This window comes from Semicossyphus pulcher, unplaced genomic scaffold (assembly GCF_022749685.1).
Source record: "Semicossyphus pulcher isolate SPU_LCO1_2020_fin unplaced genomic scaffold, fSemPul1.0.p SCAF_6, whole genome shotgun sequence".
Lineage (NCBI taxonomy): Eukaryota > Metazoa > Chordata > Actinopteri > Labriformes > Labridae > Semicossyphus > Semicossyphus pulcher.
The window spans coordinates 15,966,908-15,988,786 of record NW_027211737.1 but is presented as its reverse complement, the minus strand read 5'-3'; the positions used below and the strand labels follow the sequence as shown (position 1 = coordinate 15,988,786).

Below are 21,879 nucleotides of genomic sequence, written 5' to 3'. Positions count from 1 at the left end.
GGAGTGCACACGTGTTAAAAAAAGGAAAGAAGTAGAGGAGGAGGGAGTTTATATAAGTGAGGTAGCAGAAGGTTTGAGACTTATCTTGGAGCTGCAGTCTTTCCTCCTGCAGTGATGGGATTCTTTCACACATGGAGGGAATGTTTTTACTCGCTCTCACCTGATAACTGGCTTTCATACATCTCTGATTCTAACTGATGGAAGTAATGTTAAACTGAGCTACTTGCAGTTCAGTTTTCTTAGTGTTTATTATTTGCACTCTTTCTTCTGAAGCTAACAAAGACGTTAAAAGCAAAACTATGGCATCGAAAAGAGGGAAAAGTGAGGAGGAACGAAAGCGTCTGACTTCTCTCTTTCATGCCTACGATGTGGATAATTCAGGGGAGATAGAAAAAAACGAGTTCTTCACTATTTGTCAGGAGCTCTGTGTCCCACAGCAGGAAGCAGAAGGCATTTTCAACCGGCTGGATGCGGACAAAGGCGGCACTGTGACTTTAGAGGAGTTCATCAGTGGATTCAGCAACCAGCAGGACGAAGGAGATGACTCTGAAACAGAGGACAAGAACTCTTTGAAAAGTGATGACGGCTTCCCGAGCAGTAATGAACACATCATATCCAGGTGAGATACAAAAAAAGTTCTGAAAACTAAAAGTAGCGTTTTAGAAAAATGACCTCGATCTGGCAGAAACCTTTTAATGACCTTTGACCTTATGGTACGTTTGGAGATCTGTGCAAATACTTAAATTATTGTAATATTTGTTTATTGAAGTCACACCCTATTAAAGAGTGTCAAGATCTCACCAGCTCATTCTGCTCGTTAATGAAGCACTTTTGTCTAACTTGATTGGCTGGCGGTGCTGATATTCTCTATAGATAGATATACTGTACTGATGTTGGAAAAGATTAAGGTTAAATACGTCCATACCTTTTTCTATAGCACTTGCCATAGAACTGCGACATGGCAGGTGGGACTCCTGCAGGCCACATTTATAATGCCCCTCCTCCTTTAACCCTTTCTTCACTGCGCTCTCACTCTGTTAAAGCAGCATTTAACTGATGGTTATACCACTTGGTTGGGTACTTATTGCACTCTGCAGACAGTATATTCTTGTGCTCATCAAAGTAACAGCTTTTACAGAGGCGACATAGGACAAACTAATGACCTGTCGAGGGACTGCGGATGAAAAGTAGCTTTAAGCTTTAAAGCTCCTGTGAGGAGTTTTTCACCAGTTATAAAACAGACTGAAATTAATTCTGATTACTCTATACGAGCTACAAAAGCAAACCAGACCATCACAACAAGATTGATGATTTCTATATAGTTATTTTTAATGCCTGAAACAGCTGGCTGGGGGTAGGTGTCAGACGAAGCCATTAACTGCCTTTGTTTACATTTTCCAGGGCATTTAAAGTGAGTGATACATATGACTGTTAAAGAAAGCAGGATGACATTTTTTGCTACAAACCACCACTTAAGCATGTACAGGACAAAATCAGCAAAGAGATAAGAGGCTTTGTCCACAGGGGGCGCCAAAATCAACACAAACCAAAGGTTCCTCACAGGAGCTTTAAGTTACATAACATTTAACACATTGCAAAAGAACTGACCTTAGTCTTGGCATTTAATAAATAAAAAATACAGAACAAAGAACACATGACATGACAAAGATGACAACAATGGCTGGACTATTCAGAAAAGATGGCAGCACCACCCAGGGCCACCCAATTTTGGTTTGTGGTAATTGAATTAATTGATTTGATATATAGCAGAAGGAAGGGGCTGTGAGATTACGTTTCACCTACTCTCCACCTAATGTGAGTCAAAATCTAGTTTTGGGTGGGACGTCTTGGTTGACAAATTCAGCAAAGCAATGTTTTATTGCTAAAACAACTTAAACATGACATTGAAATTAGCCAACATAAGATGTAAAATGTACTGTTGATAATTTTAGATTTCATTCAGTTGATATTGTTATTATGGGATGCATTTTATCAATGTATAATCAAACTAAGTTTGAGACAAAGAGGCCCTGTGCTCTTCTTTGCCCCAGGGCTTCTAGTTAATCCGGCCCTGCTGTTTCCCCTGATATTACTTAATCTAATATGTACATAGGTAACTACATTGTTACGTGTACAGGGTGCTAACACCTGTTGAAGACAAAGTGTGTGAGCAAGAGGCAGTGGCAGATTTATGATCAGCTTTTCCTTCGTTTACTGTAAATTAAGTAACAAATGTTTATCCAGTCATCCCTACTGTAAAGTTTTTCTTAATTTAACTAACTTTTTAGCCTCATGTAGTGCACCAGATAAAAGCTTTTAATAAAGTCACCAAAATAAAGTAATTTTATTAAATTATACTTGAAACATGAACAAGTTTCCCCAGATATGCAAATCACACGGGGTACAGTACATGGTGTTCATACAGGCTAAATAAACTTCAAGCTCTTCTGGCTCATTCAACAAGTGAAAGATTTCTGGTTTTATAATTCAAACTTTTATTGAACTACATTACAGGCTATTAGCCTCTCCAAACAATGGAAGCACTTTCATTTGGCCTGCAGCCTAGATCTCTATTGTGGAAGTGAGAGAGAGGACTGAACACACACCTCAAACACACACACTCACAGTGATGACTGACGCGTTACCTGAGTCACACAGGAGCTTCTCTGTCCGGCTTGCTTTTGGGTGAATCAAACCGGGAAATAGTTTGGTGAAGACAACAGGAGCAGAAGAGTCCACGTTTGATTTATTGATCGTCTGAAATGGATTAACTCGGTTTTTTTAAAAACGCGTAACAGCTGTGAACATGTTTGGATAGGAGCGCACAGGTGTAGAAAGTCTGGAGTTTGCGGTTCTCAGGTGTCCCGAGAATAAAACAGTGTCCTTCCTGTGGGGTCAGTGGGATCGTCTCTCCGTGGTCACTTATTGAAACGCCTCTTTTTTTCAGCCAGACACATCCCGTTATCAAACGGATGAGTGAAGAGGAGCAGGAGCGGCTGCGCTCCCTCTTTCGCACCTACGACGTGGACAACTCGGGCAGCATCGAGAGGAACGAGTTTCTCACCATCTGCGCGGAGCTGCAGGTGCCAACAGCCGAGGCAGACCGGATATTTGACCGGCTGGACGTGGACCAGAACGGGACTGTCACCCTGCAGGAGTTCATCATCGGCTTCAACGACAGATACGGAGAGGAGATGGAGTGTGACGGAGGAGACGTGTCCGTGGCCTGGGAGAACTTCGAGAACAGGATGGGCGAGCAGGCCAAGTACATCCCCAGGTGAGACACGCATACACACACACACACCTGTCCGCTGGGCAGCCAGAGATAGCTATGGAAATAAGGGCTTTTTAGATAATATGTTCAACAGTGAGAGCAATGTGCGTACAGATCTCCACAGGAACATTCACATGGTCTATTTTACAAGAGGCATTACCGGGAAAGAAACCCACAGCATCAACTGAAAGAGGGGACTTTTAGATCTCATGTCTAAACTACTGCACACATTTTATTTGAATGATATGCTCATTCTGAAAGAAAAAAACAGATAAAGAAGTGTCTTGTTCACTTAAATGTATATGTTCCAATATAGTTTACAGCATGGTCTATATAAGTGAAATGTCTCACAGCTTTCAACATACAAGGAAATGTATGGACAGAGAGATATTAAGCAATTATTTGATTAATTGACCAACTGACCAAAAATGGATTGACTCATGGTTTAAGTTATTTTTCAATCAAAACATTTCTGAGCTTCCTAACTGACAGGATTGTTTGTGTCTGTCTGTTTTATATGATTGTAAAAAACATTTTCCATCATTTTCAAATATTTTATTATACTAAACAGTTCATTGAGAAATAGTAAACCAATTAATCAATAGGAAAGCTAAAGACTCAAAGGATATCCAGATTTCAAAAGTATTATCTCTGCCTCGAAAGACGCAATTCTCAATTTCTATTTCACAGACCGAGTGTTATTACACTTGTGCAGTTCAATCTTTTGGATCTTTAACAAAATTGTTTAACAATAGAAACCAAAATGCTCTTTAAAAAATCTCTCGCTATAATGCCTTTAGTTGTTTGTTCATTTTCTTGAGTTTCATCTCGTTACAAAATTCTTAACAACATTGTTATTGCAAACGTTTTATACAATTATATGTGAAAATATCTCCTCTAAATTGTTGTGCTGGGATATATGTCTGAATAGATTAGATGTTCTCAGTCCCAGTAAAGGAGTGACTGTTTTCATTCATATACTCAGCACAATAAAAACAATTAAAGCCCAGCTGAACCTTTTGCTCACTGTGTGCTGATACTGTATGACACCCATGTGACTCATATTTCATTATCATTTTCAAAGCAACTTTTAAAATAATAATTTCTTCATTTACTTTTTTCATTGATTATTTATTTCTGCTTTACATAAAAAACTAATATGGCTATGGATTTTAATATTATATTTGGTGCCATGCAAAACACATTATATGTTACATTTCCACCTTAATATGTCTAAAAACAATTACACCTGTTTAGATATGTTTTGTAGTGTGGATCTGTTTACATTGGCTTAAGTTACTTTTTCATTTGAGTTAAGTGACATAACATGTTAAGTGAATAAACAAAAATTGAAAATAACTGTAATACAATAAGTCATGCTTGACCATGAAGTCACGCCAGATACATATTCATCCGCGCTCGTGTTTATTAAGCAGCGAGCACAAAAACTCCAATGATCCCACACTACATCACGAGAACATCAAACTGCATCTTTTGATCTTGTTTTGAACGAGACACCACAAAGATTACATCCCAAAAGATATGGTTGAAATAAACAAAGGATATCGTACATGAAAAAGTGTTTAAACTTAGAAGAACTCATTAAGCAAGATTTATTTATAGTTTTCTCTGAATCGTTTAATCAAAATTTGATTCCACTGACGCTTAAGATAAATAAGTAAATAAGTTATAATTATAAAATGATCTAAGTCAAATCCAGCTGCAAAAACAAAAAAAGCAGAAAACACATTTTCTAATGTTTCCATAGAGAGACTCACTAGGGACAAACTATACGATAGAAGAACTTTAGAAAGGGGAAACAAACACTAAAACAGTGTATTTATGGAAACTGCAGTTATTCTACATGAGATGTTTTTGTTTCTTCACTAAAGTGTTTTCTGTTTGAAAGAAGGGACATATCACATGCCATGTAAAATAATATACAATGAGAAATAGACTTTATGAACAAACACAGAGTGTTTGAACACCTTTGTCCCACTTTTCTTTATGATACATAAAACATAACCACCTCATATCATTGTCTTCAGCAGAAAGTTGTTGTTGTTGTTGTTGTTGTTAGCATGTGTCAGCCAGAATGTTCTCCATCACGTGTGTTAAAGTTTTTAGATTGAATATGTGATTTGATATTTTAAAAGTATCATCTTTCGCATTTTTGCTGTTGAGAGTTTGGCCTCGCATCATGCCTCTTATTTTGACAGGGCCTATTAACGGTCAAGTTTATAAACAGATTATATATCAGCTTTAACTCAGATAAACAGTTTGCTGTCTGCTGTATGAGTCCGTTTAACCTGATGAACATTCAGGCCATGTCATATTCATCTTACATTTGATCCATCTTACAGTTACATTTCTTAAACCTGACCAAAATTTTGACTGTAAACTCACATTTCTAACATTTGATCAAGATCTAAAGTTGTTTCTAAAACTCCAAACTTTTCACAACATTTATCCTGTTTGACTTTTTGCTTTGTAGAAAAACAAAGTGCAGGTATAAAAAGGGCGATAGAATAAAAACTGATACCCGGTCCTATCAGGGGGTAAACTGTGTAATCGCGAGTTAGTTTACATACCATTACTGTACAATACATATATATATGATTGTGTGTGTGTGGCCCACGGGGCTGGCATGGGACTGGTCCTTGTGATGCTGTGCTGTGGCACTGAGACATTGATTTTCACAGCGGTGACCTCTGCTAAATACACTCTCTTTATTTTAAGACAGTAACAGTCAGCTGAGTCAGAAAATGTAGCTCAGAGCTTACATCAGACGAGTGTTTATTTTAAAGGGATGAAAGAATATTTTGTGTTAGCATGAGCTGGAGACATTAAGAGCAAAAAATCAATTACATTTATGATTCTGAGGATGATGTAACGAGACGTAGATTTTGTACTGAAAAATGCATCTCTCATCTGCTCGAGACACTGATTGCCTCTCTGCATAAAGTGACTTATAAGATGTCCTTCATGCTCCAATTTCTGGTGTTGTTTCTAAAATCATACAGAACTATTCCTCCTCGGAAAGCGATGTCCAAACAGTACATCTGTAAGTCATAGAAACAAGAACAGCTGCAAGTCACTCTCTTTTCTAACCATTAAAATGCCTTTATTGTCCAGGCATGGTCATGTAGGCCTTAAAACCAAACCTCTACACGTTTCGTCATCAAGCCTTCATCAGAAAGTTAATTTATTTTTAGCACATCGGTAAGCTTGGAATCAAAGGTTACTTTTTACGGCCTTGGAGCCTGAACACATGATGACATCAAAGACAACCTGACAACAGTTTTTATGTACAGCCTCATATCTTCATGTCAGGGAGAATCCACGTCTGCAGGTCTGATGTTGGATTATCTCTGCTTGTTTATGTGTGTGTGTTTCTTTTATGTTGTTTTTGTCTGTGACACTGTGACGCTGCAGAGAGCCATCATGAGTTACTGACAGACCTGTCACAGTGTCTATATGCTTTAGCAACCAGTCCGCCCTGTTAGAGGGCAAACACACACACACACACACACACACACACACACACTGCAGACTTATGACCTACTTTTACATCTATTAACACGTTGTCACTGTATAATTATCGCTACCTCAAAACCACAAACCGGACATACTGTATGTGTTGGTGTTAAAGTTTATACTAACTCGACATTGTGGTTTCTGTTTTGTTTTGTTAGAGGACTACAGTAAGGTGCTATGTAGCTAGGTCACTGGCAAATAAATACAAAACAAGTTTACGTCAAAGAGTCAAAGTTATTCTTGTGGTCTGTTTGTACATGTGAATTGACTGTGCAGCTTTTGTGTGTTAGATAAAATTATTCAATGGAAGTAGACTAAGGTGGCCTGTTCATCAGACTGCTAACATATTAGTCTTATTTATTTATTATCTTCTTGGATAACCACGAAAGGAAATCAGCTAAACTAGAAAATTTTACATTTTAAAAGATTTTCATTTGGTTTAAAAAAAACTATAGATCAACTATTTGGGAAATACCAATGACTGTATATATAGATGGACAACGAGTCTCCATCTGCTCTCATTCTCACAGAATTGATGCCAACATAGCCCCCGTGATAGGCGCTGCTATCTTGCGATGGTGACGTCATTTGGAGCCAGAGTCTGCAAAGTAGAGATCAGCTGGTGAAGCAGCCGTAGCCACCTCCGCTAACCAAAACAAACACTTAACTTACCGAAAAAAGAGCAAGGATCTATCTATCTATCTACTCTGATAATCCAGAACAGATGGGCTGCAGGAGCCGTATTTGTCAACAGAGCTGTCAATCATCCTTTTTACAGCATCAAATAACTAATAAAACTTGTCAGAAACAGAAACACTTGGACATAAATCAGCATGATAAGAACTAACTATAATGACAGAAACCATGTTTGAGAAACATTTATCTGATGTGTATTTTGATTTTATAGTTTGACTCATGTCCCATCTGTTAACATGGAGGAGGCGGGCTTTATGACCTATACTGCAGCCAGTCAGCAGGGGGCGACAGAGAGGTTCTGGCTTCACTTTTAGGGAGCTGTCATGTCGTCCATCTTTTTATACAGTCTATGGAAAATACCCTTATTTATGTTAAGCTAAGCTAACCAGCTACTGTTGGAAGCTTCATATTGAACAAAAAGATATTGAGTGTGGTGTCAGTCTTCTCGAGAAACTTTTGAAAACAAAGAAAATATAAGTATTTCCCCCAAGTATCAAACTTTTCCTGTAAACTTCAATTTCAAATCACTGTCCAAAGTTCTGTTTTTAATAATGATAATGATGCTGTTATGAACCCAAACAACCAGGAAGTCCTAAAACCTTGTTGATGTGAAATCCTGACTGTCTTGCAGGCATGAACAAGCAGCGACGTTGTACCAGAACATCAGCCTGACAGAGCCCAGGCTGATCCCTCAGCTGGAGAAAGTCATCATGAACTTCACCAAAGAGATCAAACAGCAAACCTCAGAGATGGAGAACCTGGCCCTCGCCATCAAACGGTGGGAAACACACACAAACACAAACACTACACCCTTTAAATTGAGAAAAATGATTGTGTAGTCATTACTGATGTTCTTCTTTTATTAGTTTATGTCCTGCTAGCCTTGTATGGATTTGAAGTAAGTTTCAGTGAATTGTAAATTAATTTGTGATAGTCCAGAAGTCAGCAGAAACAAAACTGTAACTTTATTGATGTCTCTTATACAACACAAGCTGTGCTGCTGCAGTTTAACAGTTCCTCCCCCAGAAATACAGAAGTTGGAGGATTGAAGGCCTGTTCAGATGTATATTGACATTATAATGACTTCTTTACAAGTTCAGGCTAAGAGGTCTACAGCCGAGCCAGACTGATGCAAGATTGTTAAAAACCGATACAGATATAGATTTTAGAGAGGGAAATTTTGCTGATAACCGATATGGCTGTAAATATAGTGTTTGCTCTGCTATGACTTTGCAAAGCTACTTAGAAGTCTTCTTTCCTCTAAGTACCTTTGCAAAGTAATATTTCAGTGCAGACTGGCGTCTGCTCAGCTGTGATGCTCTGCTACATGTGCTGCAGACAGTGCTGAGAGTGTCGTAAACCATGATGCTGGAGCGTGTTCTGCAGGACAAACAACATGACAACATCATATCTAAATCACCACAATCATTTTTCTCTCCTGTGTGTTCTGTAAAAAAAAAAGTTTACATTTTGACGCACGTCAAAAATCATACAGACAATACTGATACATCTATGATATCAGCCCGATAATTTCACCACCCAATATATATCGGTCAGGCTCTAATCTGTAGACCACAACATGGGATGATTGGATCAGTTTTTGCCCTTGATAAAGCTTAATCTTACAGCTGATGGAAAATGTTTCATTAAAAGGGCCTTTCAGGAAGTTTAATTTATTGGTAAGAAAGAATTTGGTTTCACATTAGCAAGTCACCAAATGTGAGGGTCCTATTTGGGCTGCAGCTTTAGGTAACCAAACCCTTATTTTACACTAGTAACGGCCCGGATACAGTAGATAATGGATGGATGCAGGATTCTTAACTGAATTTATCCTGTCGTTGTTTTGCAGAGCGCAGGACCAAGCATCGATGCAGCTCAGTGAAATGGAGGAGGAGATGGACCAACGCATTCATGCTGCTGAGAGGAAAACACGAGAGCAGGTGGGACAAACTCAGACCATCTAAAACCCACACAAACACAAAACATTTTGATCTTGTTTTAATAATTCACGCTCATGTGATTGCTTCTCTGGAGTTTGTGTAGGCAAAGCGATAAGCAGGGCGTTTGTTCAGCTCGTCCCTGATGTCAAACAAACGGCAGAATATCAGATTACCGATCCACACTCCACGCCTGCTGATCAGCTGGATTTACAGCTCTGTGGATCCCTGATATCAAACAGTAGATAGAAAAAGGTGCTGGAGCACATTTTAGCCTGTTTAAAGCGGTAAAGCTGCATCTGATGTGATGATAAGGGTGGCTGATGTGTGGATGTAAATGATAATATAGTTGATGACATCAACTTTTAGCCTGATGATTGTAAATCCTGTTTGCAGTGAAGGATGAGTCAAGAGTTTAAGTCTTTTTTTCTTTATTTTTAACTGATTTCAGAATAGAGGATTGGCCACAATGTGAGAAGTCACATTAAGGGATGAAGCTGGGATGCATTTGTGTCTATTTGTGCTGCTGAGGTTAAACAGCAATTCGGCCGACATGTATCAGGAGCTTTGACATTTTTCAGTTCTCTCATTCTTGTGATAATTTATTGCCTTGTTGGCCTTTGATTTCTACGGAAGTCAAGACCTGCCTTGATGCAATTGTTTTCATGGTGCATGTTAAGATAATGAGACAAAAAAAAACTTTATCACAAGAAAACAAAAAGTTTTTGTCCTCTTTTTACTAATATGTTTATCAGAGGTAAGAAGAGCCATGTCAGCATGCATTGATGGCATCTTGACAGCTGTAGCATCAGACTGCTATGAGTCCTCCCCTCCAGTCATGACAATGACCTTGAGGGCTGAAACCAGGTGCGATCAGATGTGATAAAACAGACACTGGACTTTGAGTAATGACCTTAAAAAACAAATGTAGTTTTGTTGTGATAAATCACATAATCTTGTGAAATCAGCATTTTTTTATTGGCATAATGAGATTAATTAATCTGTTCCTGGTGTTTCTTTAAAACAGGCCCAGAGACATAAACTGTGTCTTATCACACACACAGACACGCACAGTGTCTTATCTCTGTGAGTGTACACACTTATGTAAGTGTACTTCATTGACTCAGCCCGCTCAGGTGAGCTGCTGTTTGTTTTGTCCAGGAAAAGCAAACACACTTCAAACACACTCACCTGTTTTCCCTCAAGCTGTGATCTGAGTTTAGGAGAAGTTTTTTTATTTCTGGAAACTGTAGTTAGACTGTTTTTGATAAACGTATTGATCCCCGAGCTGCCTCCATCCACGGTTCAAAGGCTGTGCTCTTACAGCTCAGAGTAACACATCACAGAAACTGTGGAGAGAGAAACACACACACACACACACACACACACACACACACACACACTCATACAAAAGAGCTTTCATTAAAAAGTGTTTATTGTATTGTCTGTTTTTGTGTTTGTGTAGGAGAAGAAGAAGACCGAGGCGGCACTGAGTGAGATGCAGAGGGGGTTTGAAAATGAAGTGTGTGAGCTGCAGTGTAAGCTCCAGAGGATGCAGATGGTACTATTTTCTTACCTCTTTCACTGCACTACTTTTTCACTTTAACACACAGTCAACACTGCAGGTCAATACTGGCTCATTCAGTCATTTTTGCGACCCATACTGTACATTTAGATCCTGCTCTGCACTTTGTACTTGTGTTATTTGTCAATCAACGTCATGACCAGACCCTGGAGTCTTGAATAATGAACAGAACAGCATTCAGAGATACACGGAACAAAGACTTAGAAGTTCATGAGGGAAAATATCAGACTGGAGATCAGTATGCAAAAGGTTATGTTACAGTACAGTCAGTTTTAATAACAAACATGTGTTTTAAACATCTGTTAAGTTGACATTTTTAGATGTTGTTTGTCCTGCATGACTGGGAAACACTCTGTTCTTGTTCATCGCGGAAAATCCAGTCCAACACTGGCTGCATTCACTGGAAACTGAACCAGGACTAATTTGTTCTTCTGACTTGATGAAAACACATAAATAAACTGACCTTTGCTCACTGATTGAAACCTCTAAGTTACCATGATTTTGTTTGTACTGTATGTGTGCTGTACAGTTTATGCAGTTTCCAATCCTGCAATCTGATGTATGTCTACCTGAAAGTCAAATAAGCTTAATCCTGTGTGTGAACGTGTCCATCAGATAGAAGAGAAGTACAAGAACATCACAGTGAGAGACGAGAGCCCGGCTTTGAAGAAGAAGATCAACGAGCTCACGCTGGTGAGACTGAATACACTCGGTTATGACACAACGTCTCAGTCAGTACAGAGCCTTCTTTTAGAGGCTGATAGTTTATAACACACTCGTGTTGTTTTGTTCTGCAGGATAACCAGAAGTTGAAGCAGGAGGTGATGAAGTCTCAGACTAAAGTGGCCTGTCTGCGCAGTGAGATGGACTCGCTGCAGACAGAGCTGACCGACCAAAGCATGACCTCTGAGAGGTGAAGTTTATTCACTTTGAGCTGATTGTGTTTCCTGAATGTATCATTTTTTAGTGCAGCTCTGGGTCAGTAGGTTGAATCCTTGACGCGGTCCTATAATGCAGTACCACATAAGACAGGACCAGCCCTTTAAATAAAGTCTGTACCTGAGTTATTGCGTATTTGAGGAAGATCCACCTTTGGTCGTTTGAGTGTTGCAGTTCCCCAATTCCTTGATAATGTCCTTACTTACTAACATTAAACGACCAGTCTCCAGGTTCGGATCTGGTTCTCTTGTTCCTTGTAAAGTTGAGAGGCAGTCCAACAGGCCGGCCTCATCATCCTATTTAAAAGCTGTCTCTGCTCATTATACATCAGGGGTTGTGTTTTGTTAACTCTTCATAATGTGAAGGGAAAAGCACTGTTACATAACACCACACATCATCTCTTTCTCTTTACTGTGCACACATACACACTCGTCTCTTTCAGTGGAAACTCTAAATGTCTAAACCCAGACTTACTGAGTCGTAGAGCCGGTTTTCTCCTCCTCTTCTCCCTCACTTTTACATGTACAATTAAGCTTGAAAGTTATAGTTTCACACAAGTACATATCAGACTGTTTTTATAATCAATCAGTAAAAGAAGAATCAAGCATGAACCTGCTCATGAAACGACCCCACTGTTGTGAAGCTCTCATTACAGACACACACTGACAGACGGAGGCCCCGCCCCCCTCCGACTGACTAACAGTGCGTTCGCTCCCGGGGGATGTTTTCATTTTGTCACAGCTGAAACAGGATATCCTGGAGCGACTTCACACACACAATAACTTCTTGAGGAGCGTTGCTTAGAAACAGAAGCAACAGGGCCGTCGGCAGGATAACACTCCTCCTCTCTGGACCGTCTCAGTGTTTACATTGCTGCTTCTCTCTCTCTCTCTCTGTGAAGTGTCTGATGTTAGTCATATAATATGTGTGTCATGACTTTGAGTGAATCAGCTGATCTGCTGTGACAACAATCCTGATACAGACACTTTTATTCCAGTTACATAATTCAGTAGGATTTGAAAACAATTGTGCAGGATGTCTTTTGTTACACTTTGTGACACTAAAAACAAACTTTATCTGACTCCAAATAGAGTCAATATTCTGTGTGATCTCTATGTTCAGTCTGTTGTTCGGCAGGATCCTCAGTGGACTAGTCACGCAAAGTTATCCTCCCTCACAGAGAAACCTTTTCATTCGTTCCTCCCATCGGCAGGCAAAATCAGACACTGTTTGGATCAGCGGTCTCGTTCAGATACGTTCATGGACTTTAAGAAAAAGCAGGAAAGTCTGTGCTCAGTCAGCAAGTTAAGGACTTTGCTCTAAGGCAAATAAAAAGAAAGGGTATCTCTTCAAAAAGTTCACCTCCTGATGCATCTAAAGCTACTGTGGAAAAACGAGGAGGGGCATCATGCGCTGACCTTTATGACCCGAGTGACATCATAGCTGCGTTGCAAGGACTTCTTGTTTTGGGTTGTTAGCTACATAGTGATCCCAGTATTTTACAATAACCAACAATTATGTTTGTTGTTGCAGAGACGAGGAGCTCATGAAGAACTTCTCTGATGAGCGAGACGTCCTGGAGAGCCAGATCGAGATCCTCCAGTAAGTGAGATCAGATTGTACTCAGAGGGCCCGAGATTGAAAATATATACTGTATATATTCTTTAAATGAGTATACAACATCCGTTAATGAAAATGATTTAATAATATCGATCATTTTTGTGTGTTTAGGACAGCAAACAGGAAGCTCCATGACAGCAACGATGGCCTGAGGGCCGCTCTGGAGAGGATCACCAGGGTAACAGTTGATTGAAAATAAGCAAAACTAGTTCAGTTTCCAGATTGCAAAAGATTGATTTTAATTCATTGATTGGATTGATTGATTGGACATTTGAACTGAATCTATTCTGATGCTGCCTCTAATAAATATTCAGCTCCCTTTTGGGTCATTTGTCTGGATTTATTTTGGCTCACGTTGCTTTGAGTATCATCATCATTTTCACAATCTTTTTTCTATTTAACAACATATTAAGAATTGTAATTGATGAGTCGGGTTTTCTGCAGCTCTTTCTGCTTTATATTTGGGGATTTATTTTTAATTTTTCAGTAAGAAGGAGAGAACATACTTCAAAAATTCTGTTTAAAACTGTTGTTAATTTCTAAGAAGTTCATATTGTATAAAAATATTCAATCACAGTATTAATCACAGGTAATAGAGACAAACACAAACAATGGAATAATGTTTGATCGTTGTGTGTTACAGTCGTCTAACGGGGGGTCACCAGGAGACATAAAGAACAGAAACAGAAGTAAAAGCATCTGCTACACGTCAACCAATGCTTTAATGGATAGGTAAGACCTACAAACAACGCAGACAGGAAATTAATTATAACTCTTTCTGTTTACACCAAACATGATGTTTCAATTCTCACATCAGTCTGGATTAGTTGAGTTTTTGCTTTTCATTATCTTAATTTGCATCCAGGAGTTTAATGTTAAACATTAAGACGATGAGCTGGTGAGCAGCTGCACAGGTTTTATTTCAGACCAGGGACACACTGGTGAAGTAAATGTTAAACTGGCTGAGATATAAATGTACGGTTCTGCCCAAACTGATGGGGCACACATGTCTGTGGTCTCAGGGGACAAAAGTTTTCTCTTAATGTGCTACAAAGGAAAACATGCAGCAGTGCACTTGTTGCAAAAACTCTACATTAAACATCTTTATAAGAGGTGCAACTGTGGTATTTGGTGGGATGCATTTTGGTTGTGAAAACACCCTAGGTTTTCTGAACCCATCAGAAGGTGTTGCTGGAAAGGTGAAACATCTTCTACTCCCGATATATTAAAATTGGTGACGGCTCTGGACCACTGTGTCCAAATTGTTCACCAATGTTGCATTGGGACCATAGATTGAGACTAAGACTAGAGTTCAGCCTCAGTATTGTTTTGTTTGGAGCAGGAAGTCATCATATTTGGTGGAGAAGATTGAGCTGGAGAAGGCAGAGGGGCGAGCGAACGCTAAGCCATTAGCTCAGGCTAGTGCTAGCTTAGTAAGCATCTGTAGCTGCATCCGTAATACATGGTCACTGTGATCTTTACTGGGTTGCATATTTTGGGTAGCTAAAACAAGGCTTTAAACAAATTATACTTGCAGAAAAAAAACTAAAAGGGAGCATAATTCATGTAATGAACATTATGCTGTATTAAGAAGGCGTAAAACTAAAGATTGAGACCATAAACCCATCAGGAAGAAGATGTTTAGGTAATAAATCAACTGAAGAGTAAGGTCATTTTCTCATCGACTTCTAAACATCAGGACTTCCTTTTGCAACCAATGCAGTCGCCCCCTGCTGGCCATTACAAAGACTACAGGTTCATGGCACTTCCACATTTCCTACACTTTTTTTTGTTGATTGAGTGGCTAGATTGCAGCAGGAATAGTGTTCCCTCTCATTTGGCTGATTTGACCCTTGTGTTCATGGATTATTTCCTGATCTCTTTCTCAGGTTCTGCCAGCGTATGGACGACTTCCCTCTGTACAGCCGGCGGCCCAGCGGGGACACTCTGGCGTTGGCCATGTGTGACCCGGGCCTGAGGCGAAGACACAGCAGCGATTGTGAGGAGGACAGCCTGCCTGAGGTCTACATGGACAGCGGCCTGTCAACACTCAGAGGCTCACACGGGGGCTACGACTCAGAGCCGGAGGTCAAAGTTCATGAAGAGGAAGAGGAGGAAGAAGAGAGAGGGAGGAAGGAGGAGAGGAAACAGGGGGATGACCACAATGATAGCATGATGGGGGGAAACTTTGACAATGAGGTGAGACGATCAAGTCAAGCCCATCAATATTTGTTTTAACTCGGGAGGCTGCACAGTAATGTTGTTATGTCATAGGTCACAATGGCAAAGTTAACAAACTGCAGGTATAATGTTAACCATGTACTATCCCATGTTAGCCTGTTAGCATTTGCCTAAGAGCACTAAATGATAGCTAAAGCTTATGGGTCAATTTGGAGCTACTTTGTCATAACCAAAGTTCTGATGGTGGCGCTATATGGAAAATGATATTATGTGAATTTACAGGTAATTATGACTTATCCTCCGGAGACCTTCAACGTATGTACGGAAAAACCATCCGTCAGCTATAGAGACATTTCAGTCAGCACAAATATGGTGAGCTGGATAACCAACGAACCACTTTTGTCATGCAAAGAACAACCCCCGCTAGATTGCCTTATAACTGGCTTCGCATCCCATTACGTGATATGAAACTTTGTTTGATGATGAAGCCTGATGCCCCTCTACAGCTCTGTGTTATATGTGTTTAACTGTGCGCGGAAATACGGACAGATAGCGACGTTATTGAGCCAGGTACAGAGCATCGAAACACACACAGATCTGTGTCATGTCTGTCTCCCCCCCCGCGCTCATGATAACTCTGATCAACTACGCATGGATCACCTCCTGCTCATCTCATTCACAACATGTGGTGGAGACGTATTTTATTCTTTATAAAGGTTGTTCGGGAGCGATCGCGACCCTATGAAGTCAGGGGCAGAGCATGAGAACCACTCACAGATCGGTGTCCTCACTGCACTGCATGATTATAACCTGCTCACTGCTGGATCACATTCTGCTAAACTGCTTGTAGATCACACTCTGGATCATCTGTCTCTGACACATTGAATTTTTGAATGCCAAAATTAGAATGAATGAATTTTATGTTATTCAGTACATTACAATCAGTACACCTTTGTATCAACGTTAACACGTCTGCTTCTGTGTCCACGTCACAGCCAGCAGACACTCAGGATGCTGAATCAGCGATCGGGTCGGACAGCAGCTCCATTTTGGACTGGAAGCCGTCTGAACCCATAAGCGTGGCCGAGCCCATAAGCGTGGCCGAGCCCATAAGCATGGCCGAGCCCATAAGCGTGGCCGAGCCCCCAGCCCGGACTAAACGGAAAGCCCTCAGCGCCATCAGTGTTCAGGTAAGAGGGAGACGGAAAGAGATTATCTCCACAGCTTAAGGGTTAGAGTTCTGTCAGATTAGGCGCTGATATTCATGGAAATCATTCAGACTTTTTATCTAAAGATACCATCATGTCAAGCTCTAAACATGTGTTTTAAAAGCAGACTTATCCATATCAGCAGTTTGTTCTTTGCTTATTAAAATGTTCTGTACACCCTCTTCAGAAGGAGGTGAAGGACAGCACTGACCTGGGCTACATGACGTCAGAGAAGGCCTACAGGATTGTGTTGGCTGGAGATGCTGCGGTGGGAAAATCCAGCTTCCTGCTTCGCCTCTGCAAGAATGAATTCAAATTAAATACCAGCTCGACACTAGGTGAGCTAAACAAACTAAAGAATACTGTGCCCATCTTAAGTTAGGGTTAAAAAGTTACATTGTAGGATTATTGTATCCAAGTAATCTTGAAAATAAATGCTGAGAAGTACGACGCCATATTCTGTTGTAGGTTAATAAATAATAGGGAGACGAAGGATGTGTTAATATTCTGAGAAAAAAAACATGTTCTTGAATTTCTATGCTAAAGTTGAATGAATACATGAATAAAATACACAAAAGCCTGAAAAAAGTATCTATATTTTTTACCAGTTCAGTATTGTGACATGTATGTTTCTTTGTGTGTTCAGGAGTAGATTTCCAAATGAAGACACTAATTGTGGACGGAGAGCCCGTTTTACTACAACTATGGGACACTGCAGGACAAGAGAGGTGTGTGTGTGTTTGATGTGTGAAAATATTTACAAGATATAAAAATAAAATATTTATCTGATACGTAGGTTGTTTAAAATTATTTAGGTGTTTTTAACACTTACATGTAAACAAAGTTATTATAAGTTGTAATTAATCAAAATATGTAAATATGTAAATACCTAACCCTGTCCTCATCTTCTATCTCTTAAGGTTTCGCAGCATTGCAAAGTCTTATTTCCGGCGGGCGGACGGCGTGCTCCTGCTGTATGACGTCACCTGTGAGAAGAGCTTCCTCAACGTCAGAGAGTGGGTGGACATGATTGAGGTAATGCACCGCTCCCCTTTAATATAAATGTACTGAATGACACTTCGTAGTTAAAACAGTCTCAGATTTTGTACAGTATTTGTTTCTGTAATGGCAAATTGTTCTTCACAGCATCATTGTCTTATTTTTATCTGAACATCAAACTAAGTGATCTTGCTTGTTTCTCTCTTTACATGCAGCAGATATGTAAGTGCTGGATGTGCAGTGATTGTGTTCTTATGTTAAACTGTGTTTACATGCTGATACTTATTGTTGCATGCTGTGTGTACCTTTTAACGTCCTGTCATGTGTTGTCTGCATAATGTACACCAGTGGTGGAATGTACCTTTATTCAAGCTCTACTCTACTTTAAGCTTTACTTATAGTTTTCATTTTATGCTGCTCTTTTATGCTGATATAGTACTTTATTGAACTTCAGTTACAATTTCCTTTTCTAAAATATTAGCTTTAAACGTTGTATTAATGTAAGTTAAGTTAAAGACCATAATATAAAGTAATCAAAACTTGTTTCCCCTTTCAAGCTGCAACCTCAAATTTATGTGCAAATTATTATATCAATAATTATTATTGTTAAATTGGTCACTTACATACAAAGAACTTCGACATGGTACATCATGAAGCTAATACTTACTACTGTGGTTTTGCTACTTTTTCCACCATTGATGTACAAACTTGAGTTTCAGTCTTTAATAATAGATATTCTGGAAGAAGTATTCCAAGAGTTTGTTATTGAGTCATATTTTTCTTGTTTCCTTCTTTTTAACGTTTCTTTGTTTGTTTACAACGACAGGATTTGTCCCATGAGGATATTCCCATCATGCTCGTGGGTAATAAGTGTGATCTTAGACAAGATGGAGTCAGCTGTGTTCCTACCAGCTATGGAGAGAAACTGGCCATGGTAACGACAAAATATCCACACCCGCTTGTCTTACTATACTTAACACTGAACATTTGTTGCATATCTATACAAAGCTCTTAGCCTAGTTTAATCTAAATGCTAGTGGTTTTGTGTGGACGCGTGGCTATGACAAGCAGACAACAAAGATTAATGACTTCATGTCTTCACCCAACAGACATACAACACTTTGTTCTGTGAAACTAGTGCCAAGGATGGCTCCAACACTGTGGAGGCTGTGCTGCACCTGGCCAGGTGAGATACAGCTGTTGCACTCAGCTGACAAAACAAACATTGGACATTTTAAATACAACTTTGAGTTTATTTTTGAGAGTGAGTTAATATCGTAGTACCCTGTTATACGTTTTACATGAAAGAAAACATTTCACTTGTCAAATTAGGTGTCATAATCAATAATTATTTGCAGCGATTCATTTAATGTAGGAATGTTTCCTTGATAAGTGTGTGCCAAGAGAAAGTACCAAACTGCAAAGGTATCATCTCTGAGGGGAGTAAAAGTTGTTCTTTAGGTTCTCAAGTTAAAAAGGAAAAAAGATCAGTGTGACCTTATATAAGTATGAACAGTAAATACACTGTAAGCCACGTTCTTAATTATGTCCTTTGCTGCCCTCTGGTGGTGGAAAAACTACAATACTACAGCACGCACATCAAAGGAACCCATGTCCTTCAAAATAAAAGCACAGCATAGACTTTTTGCCACAACTTTTTTTCCCCAAACACACCAGTTGAGAAGCACTGGTCTAAAAGACACGGTAGCTGCAATTCTTCTCTCATAAAACATTAGCAAAGCTGATTTTATTAATATTTTGATTACAACATTGGTAACATCTACCTATCTTTGTGAAACATTGCAGCATTAATAAGCATACCGGCGCCACCTGATGTTAATGGGAAAGGGTGAAACAATTGGCAGGACTATATTTCCCATCGTGTGTTAGCAAGAGATGGAGCCTTTAAATGGCTCTCTAAATAGCGTCTTAAGAGGCTTGTGTATTTCCACTAACATGATATCTAACAGACAACCACAGAAAATATTGCAAAACATGCTTTCAGTTAGATTAAATTTAGGTTTGTAGCTTCTGCAATTTGTTGTTTTTTTCCCCTGAAATTTTTTGTTCCTGTTTCCTATATTTCTTTAAATAACATAACAAAGAGTCGGTCTAGACCTGCTCTTTTTGTAAAGTGTCTCGAGATAACTCTGGTTATGATTTGGCGCTATACAGATAAAATGTGATTGATTGATTGATTGATTTCCCCCCTGCAGGCAGGTGACCAAACAGGCAATTTTTGATGATAAAAGTCACAATCAGTCGCTGCCCAGCTTAGATGCTCCAAGGAAGAAACCAAACTTCTCCTGCTGCAACTGAACAAATTCATCAGCGCTGAATCTCCACGTCTGTCTCAATGTGAGCTCAGCACAAGTGGGAGAAGGACTACAAATGCAGTTAAGTGTCTGCAGAAGAACAGAAACAGAGACAAATCTTCATCGTTATTAACCAAAAAATGTACGCATGGAACATGTTGGGATCACAGCAGAATATCCACAAGAAGTTTCAATTTATGGCCAACTGCGGGGTCAGCCCTACACACGGGTCTGTATGTGACTGACTGAGTAACTGACTGAGTGAGTGACGGTACTCTCACAGTCGTAGAGAGAGAGAGTTGCGACACCACAATGGCGGATCATGGAGAATATTGGACCTCCACTGACGCGACTCTCTGTCTATACGGCTCTGGATGCTTTCTTCAGGGAGTAGCTGCTCCTCCACTGCTCCTCCACTGTCCTCACCTATGTCCGCAGCGCACACCTGCTTTCAAACACGTTGTCAGCGGCCTCAAAAGGACAGTCCTTGAACACATTGCCCACAAAAGCGCACACTGACCTGACACGGTCAGCCACAGACTAGGTTTTGACCTAGTCTTGTTTTATTGTTGAAGGTCATTTAAACATGATGTTTTCTGCTGCATGTCCGTATTTTATGAACAGTGAATATTGAACATGAATTATGCTACACCACATATTTGCATTAAGTCCTTCCACATATTTGAGTATGATTGTACAGTTTGCCCAGGCTGGCGCTGCCATGTTGTGAAGTAAGTCTGAGTAAATTGTGAAAATTAGAAGAAAGCTGTGAAAGAGAAGAAAAAATATGTGAGAAGGATTTGAAAGTGAAGAATATGTGAAGCTAACATGTGATGAAGGACATTATTTAAGCATCTTGTAATGGTAAGAAAAGGCGACAAATAAGAAAAGATTCTTAATTGTTTATGTGATTAACAATGGCAGTTATGTGATTACTAATCATCAGTGTAAGTGCTGGTTTTAAAGGACATCTGCAGTGTGTTGGTGGCCTGAAAGGAAACAGTTGTTCCACCACGTAGAACGTCAAACTTGGCAGCAATGACTGCTGGAGTAAATGAAAGTTATTGGAGAGCTTATAGCCTTGTTTTTGTTCCTGTATGATGAACCCTGGTGCAATGAGTGATGGAATGAGACTTTATGCTACGGGGTCTCCAACAGGTAGCTCACCAAGAGGCTCACAGACAACAAGAAATCAGACGACAATAAATGCACCTTGAAAGCCTCTGCCCACTTCAATTCAAACAAATACACAGATGTCCCACTCCCTTTAATACAAAATAATAGGATAGGCCGATCAGCTGTCAAAAAAAAAATGGCAATGCTCCAGTTTGTCAACATCTGAACCGAATCAATCACAGCAATGTTGCAGCAACCTCCATCGAAAGGTCGGGTCTAGCTTGAGCCTGATTAGCCAGATTTTATGATGGACAGTGAAGGCGGCCACGCCAAGAAAAAGCAGAAAACAATCCACGGGGAGTGGGAAAGCAAGTTTTTATTCCCGAATGTGAAGGACAAGTGTGTGTGCCTCATGTGTGGTACCAATGTCTCAGTCAAAAGAATCAACATGAGGCGCCACCAGCAATTACAG

General features: G+C 39.7%; 1 protein-coding gene across 1 annotated transcript; it reads left to right on the top strand.

Moving 5' to 3' along the window:
- Window positions 1-299: 299 nt before the first annotated feature.
- On the top strand, window positions 300-20,581 carry rasef (RAS and EF-hand domain containing). The gene is made up of 18 exons (XM_069683538.1): window positions 300-619; window positions 2,948-3,277; window positions 8,139-8,285; window positions 9,357-9,447; window positions 10,910-11,005; window positions 11,645-11,722; window positions 11,827-11,942; window positions 13,502-13,570; window positions 13,700-13,766; window positions 14,232-14,320; window positions 15,478-15,787; window positions 16,765-16,959; window positions 17,165-17,315; window positions 17,624-17,705; window positions 17,898-18,012; window positions 18,803-18,910; window positions 19,086-19,162; window positions 20,193-20,581. Exons 1-18 carry the CDS (start codon window positions 300-302, stop codon window positions 20,293-20,295), a joined length of 2,544 nt encoding a protein of 847 aa, XP_069539639.1. The 3' UTR covers window positions 20,296-20,581.
- The last annotated feature ends 1,298 nt before the right edge of the window (window positions 20,582-21,879 follow it).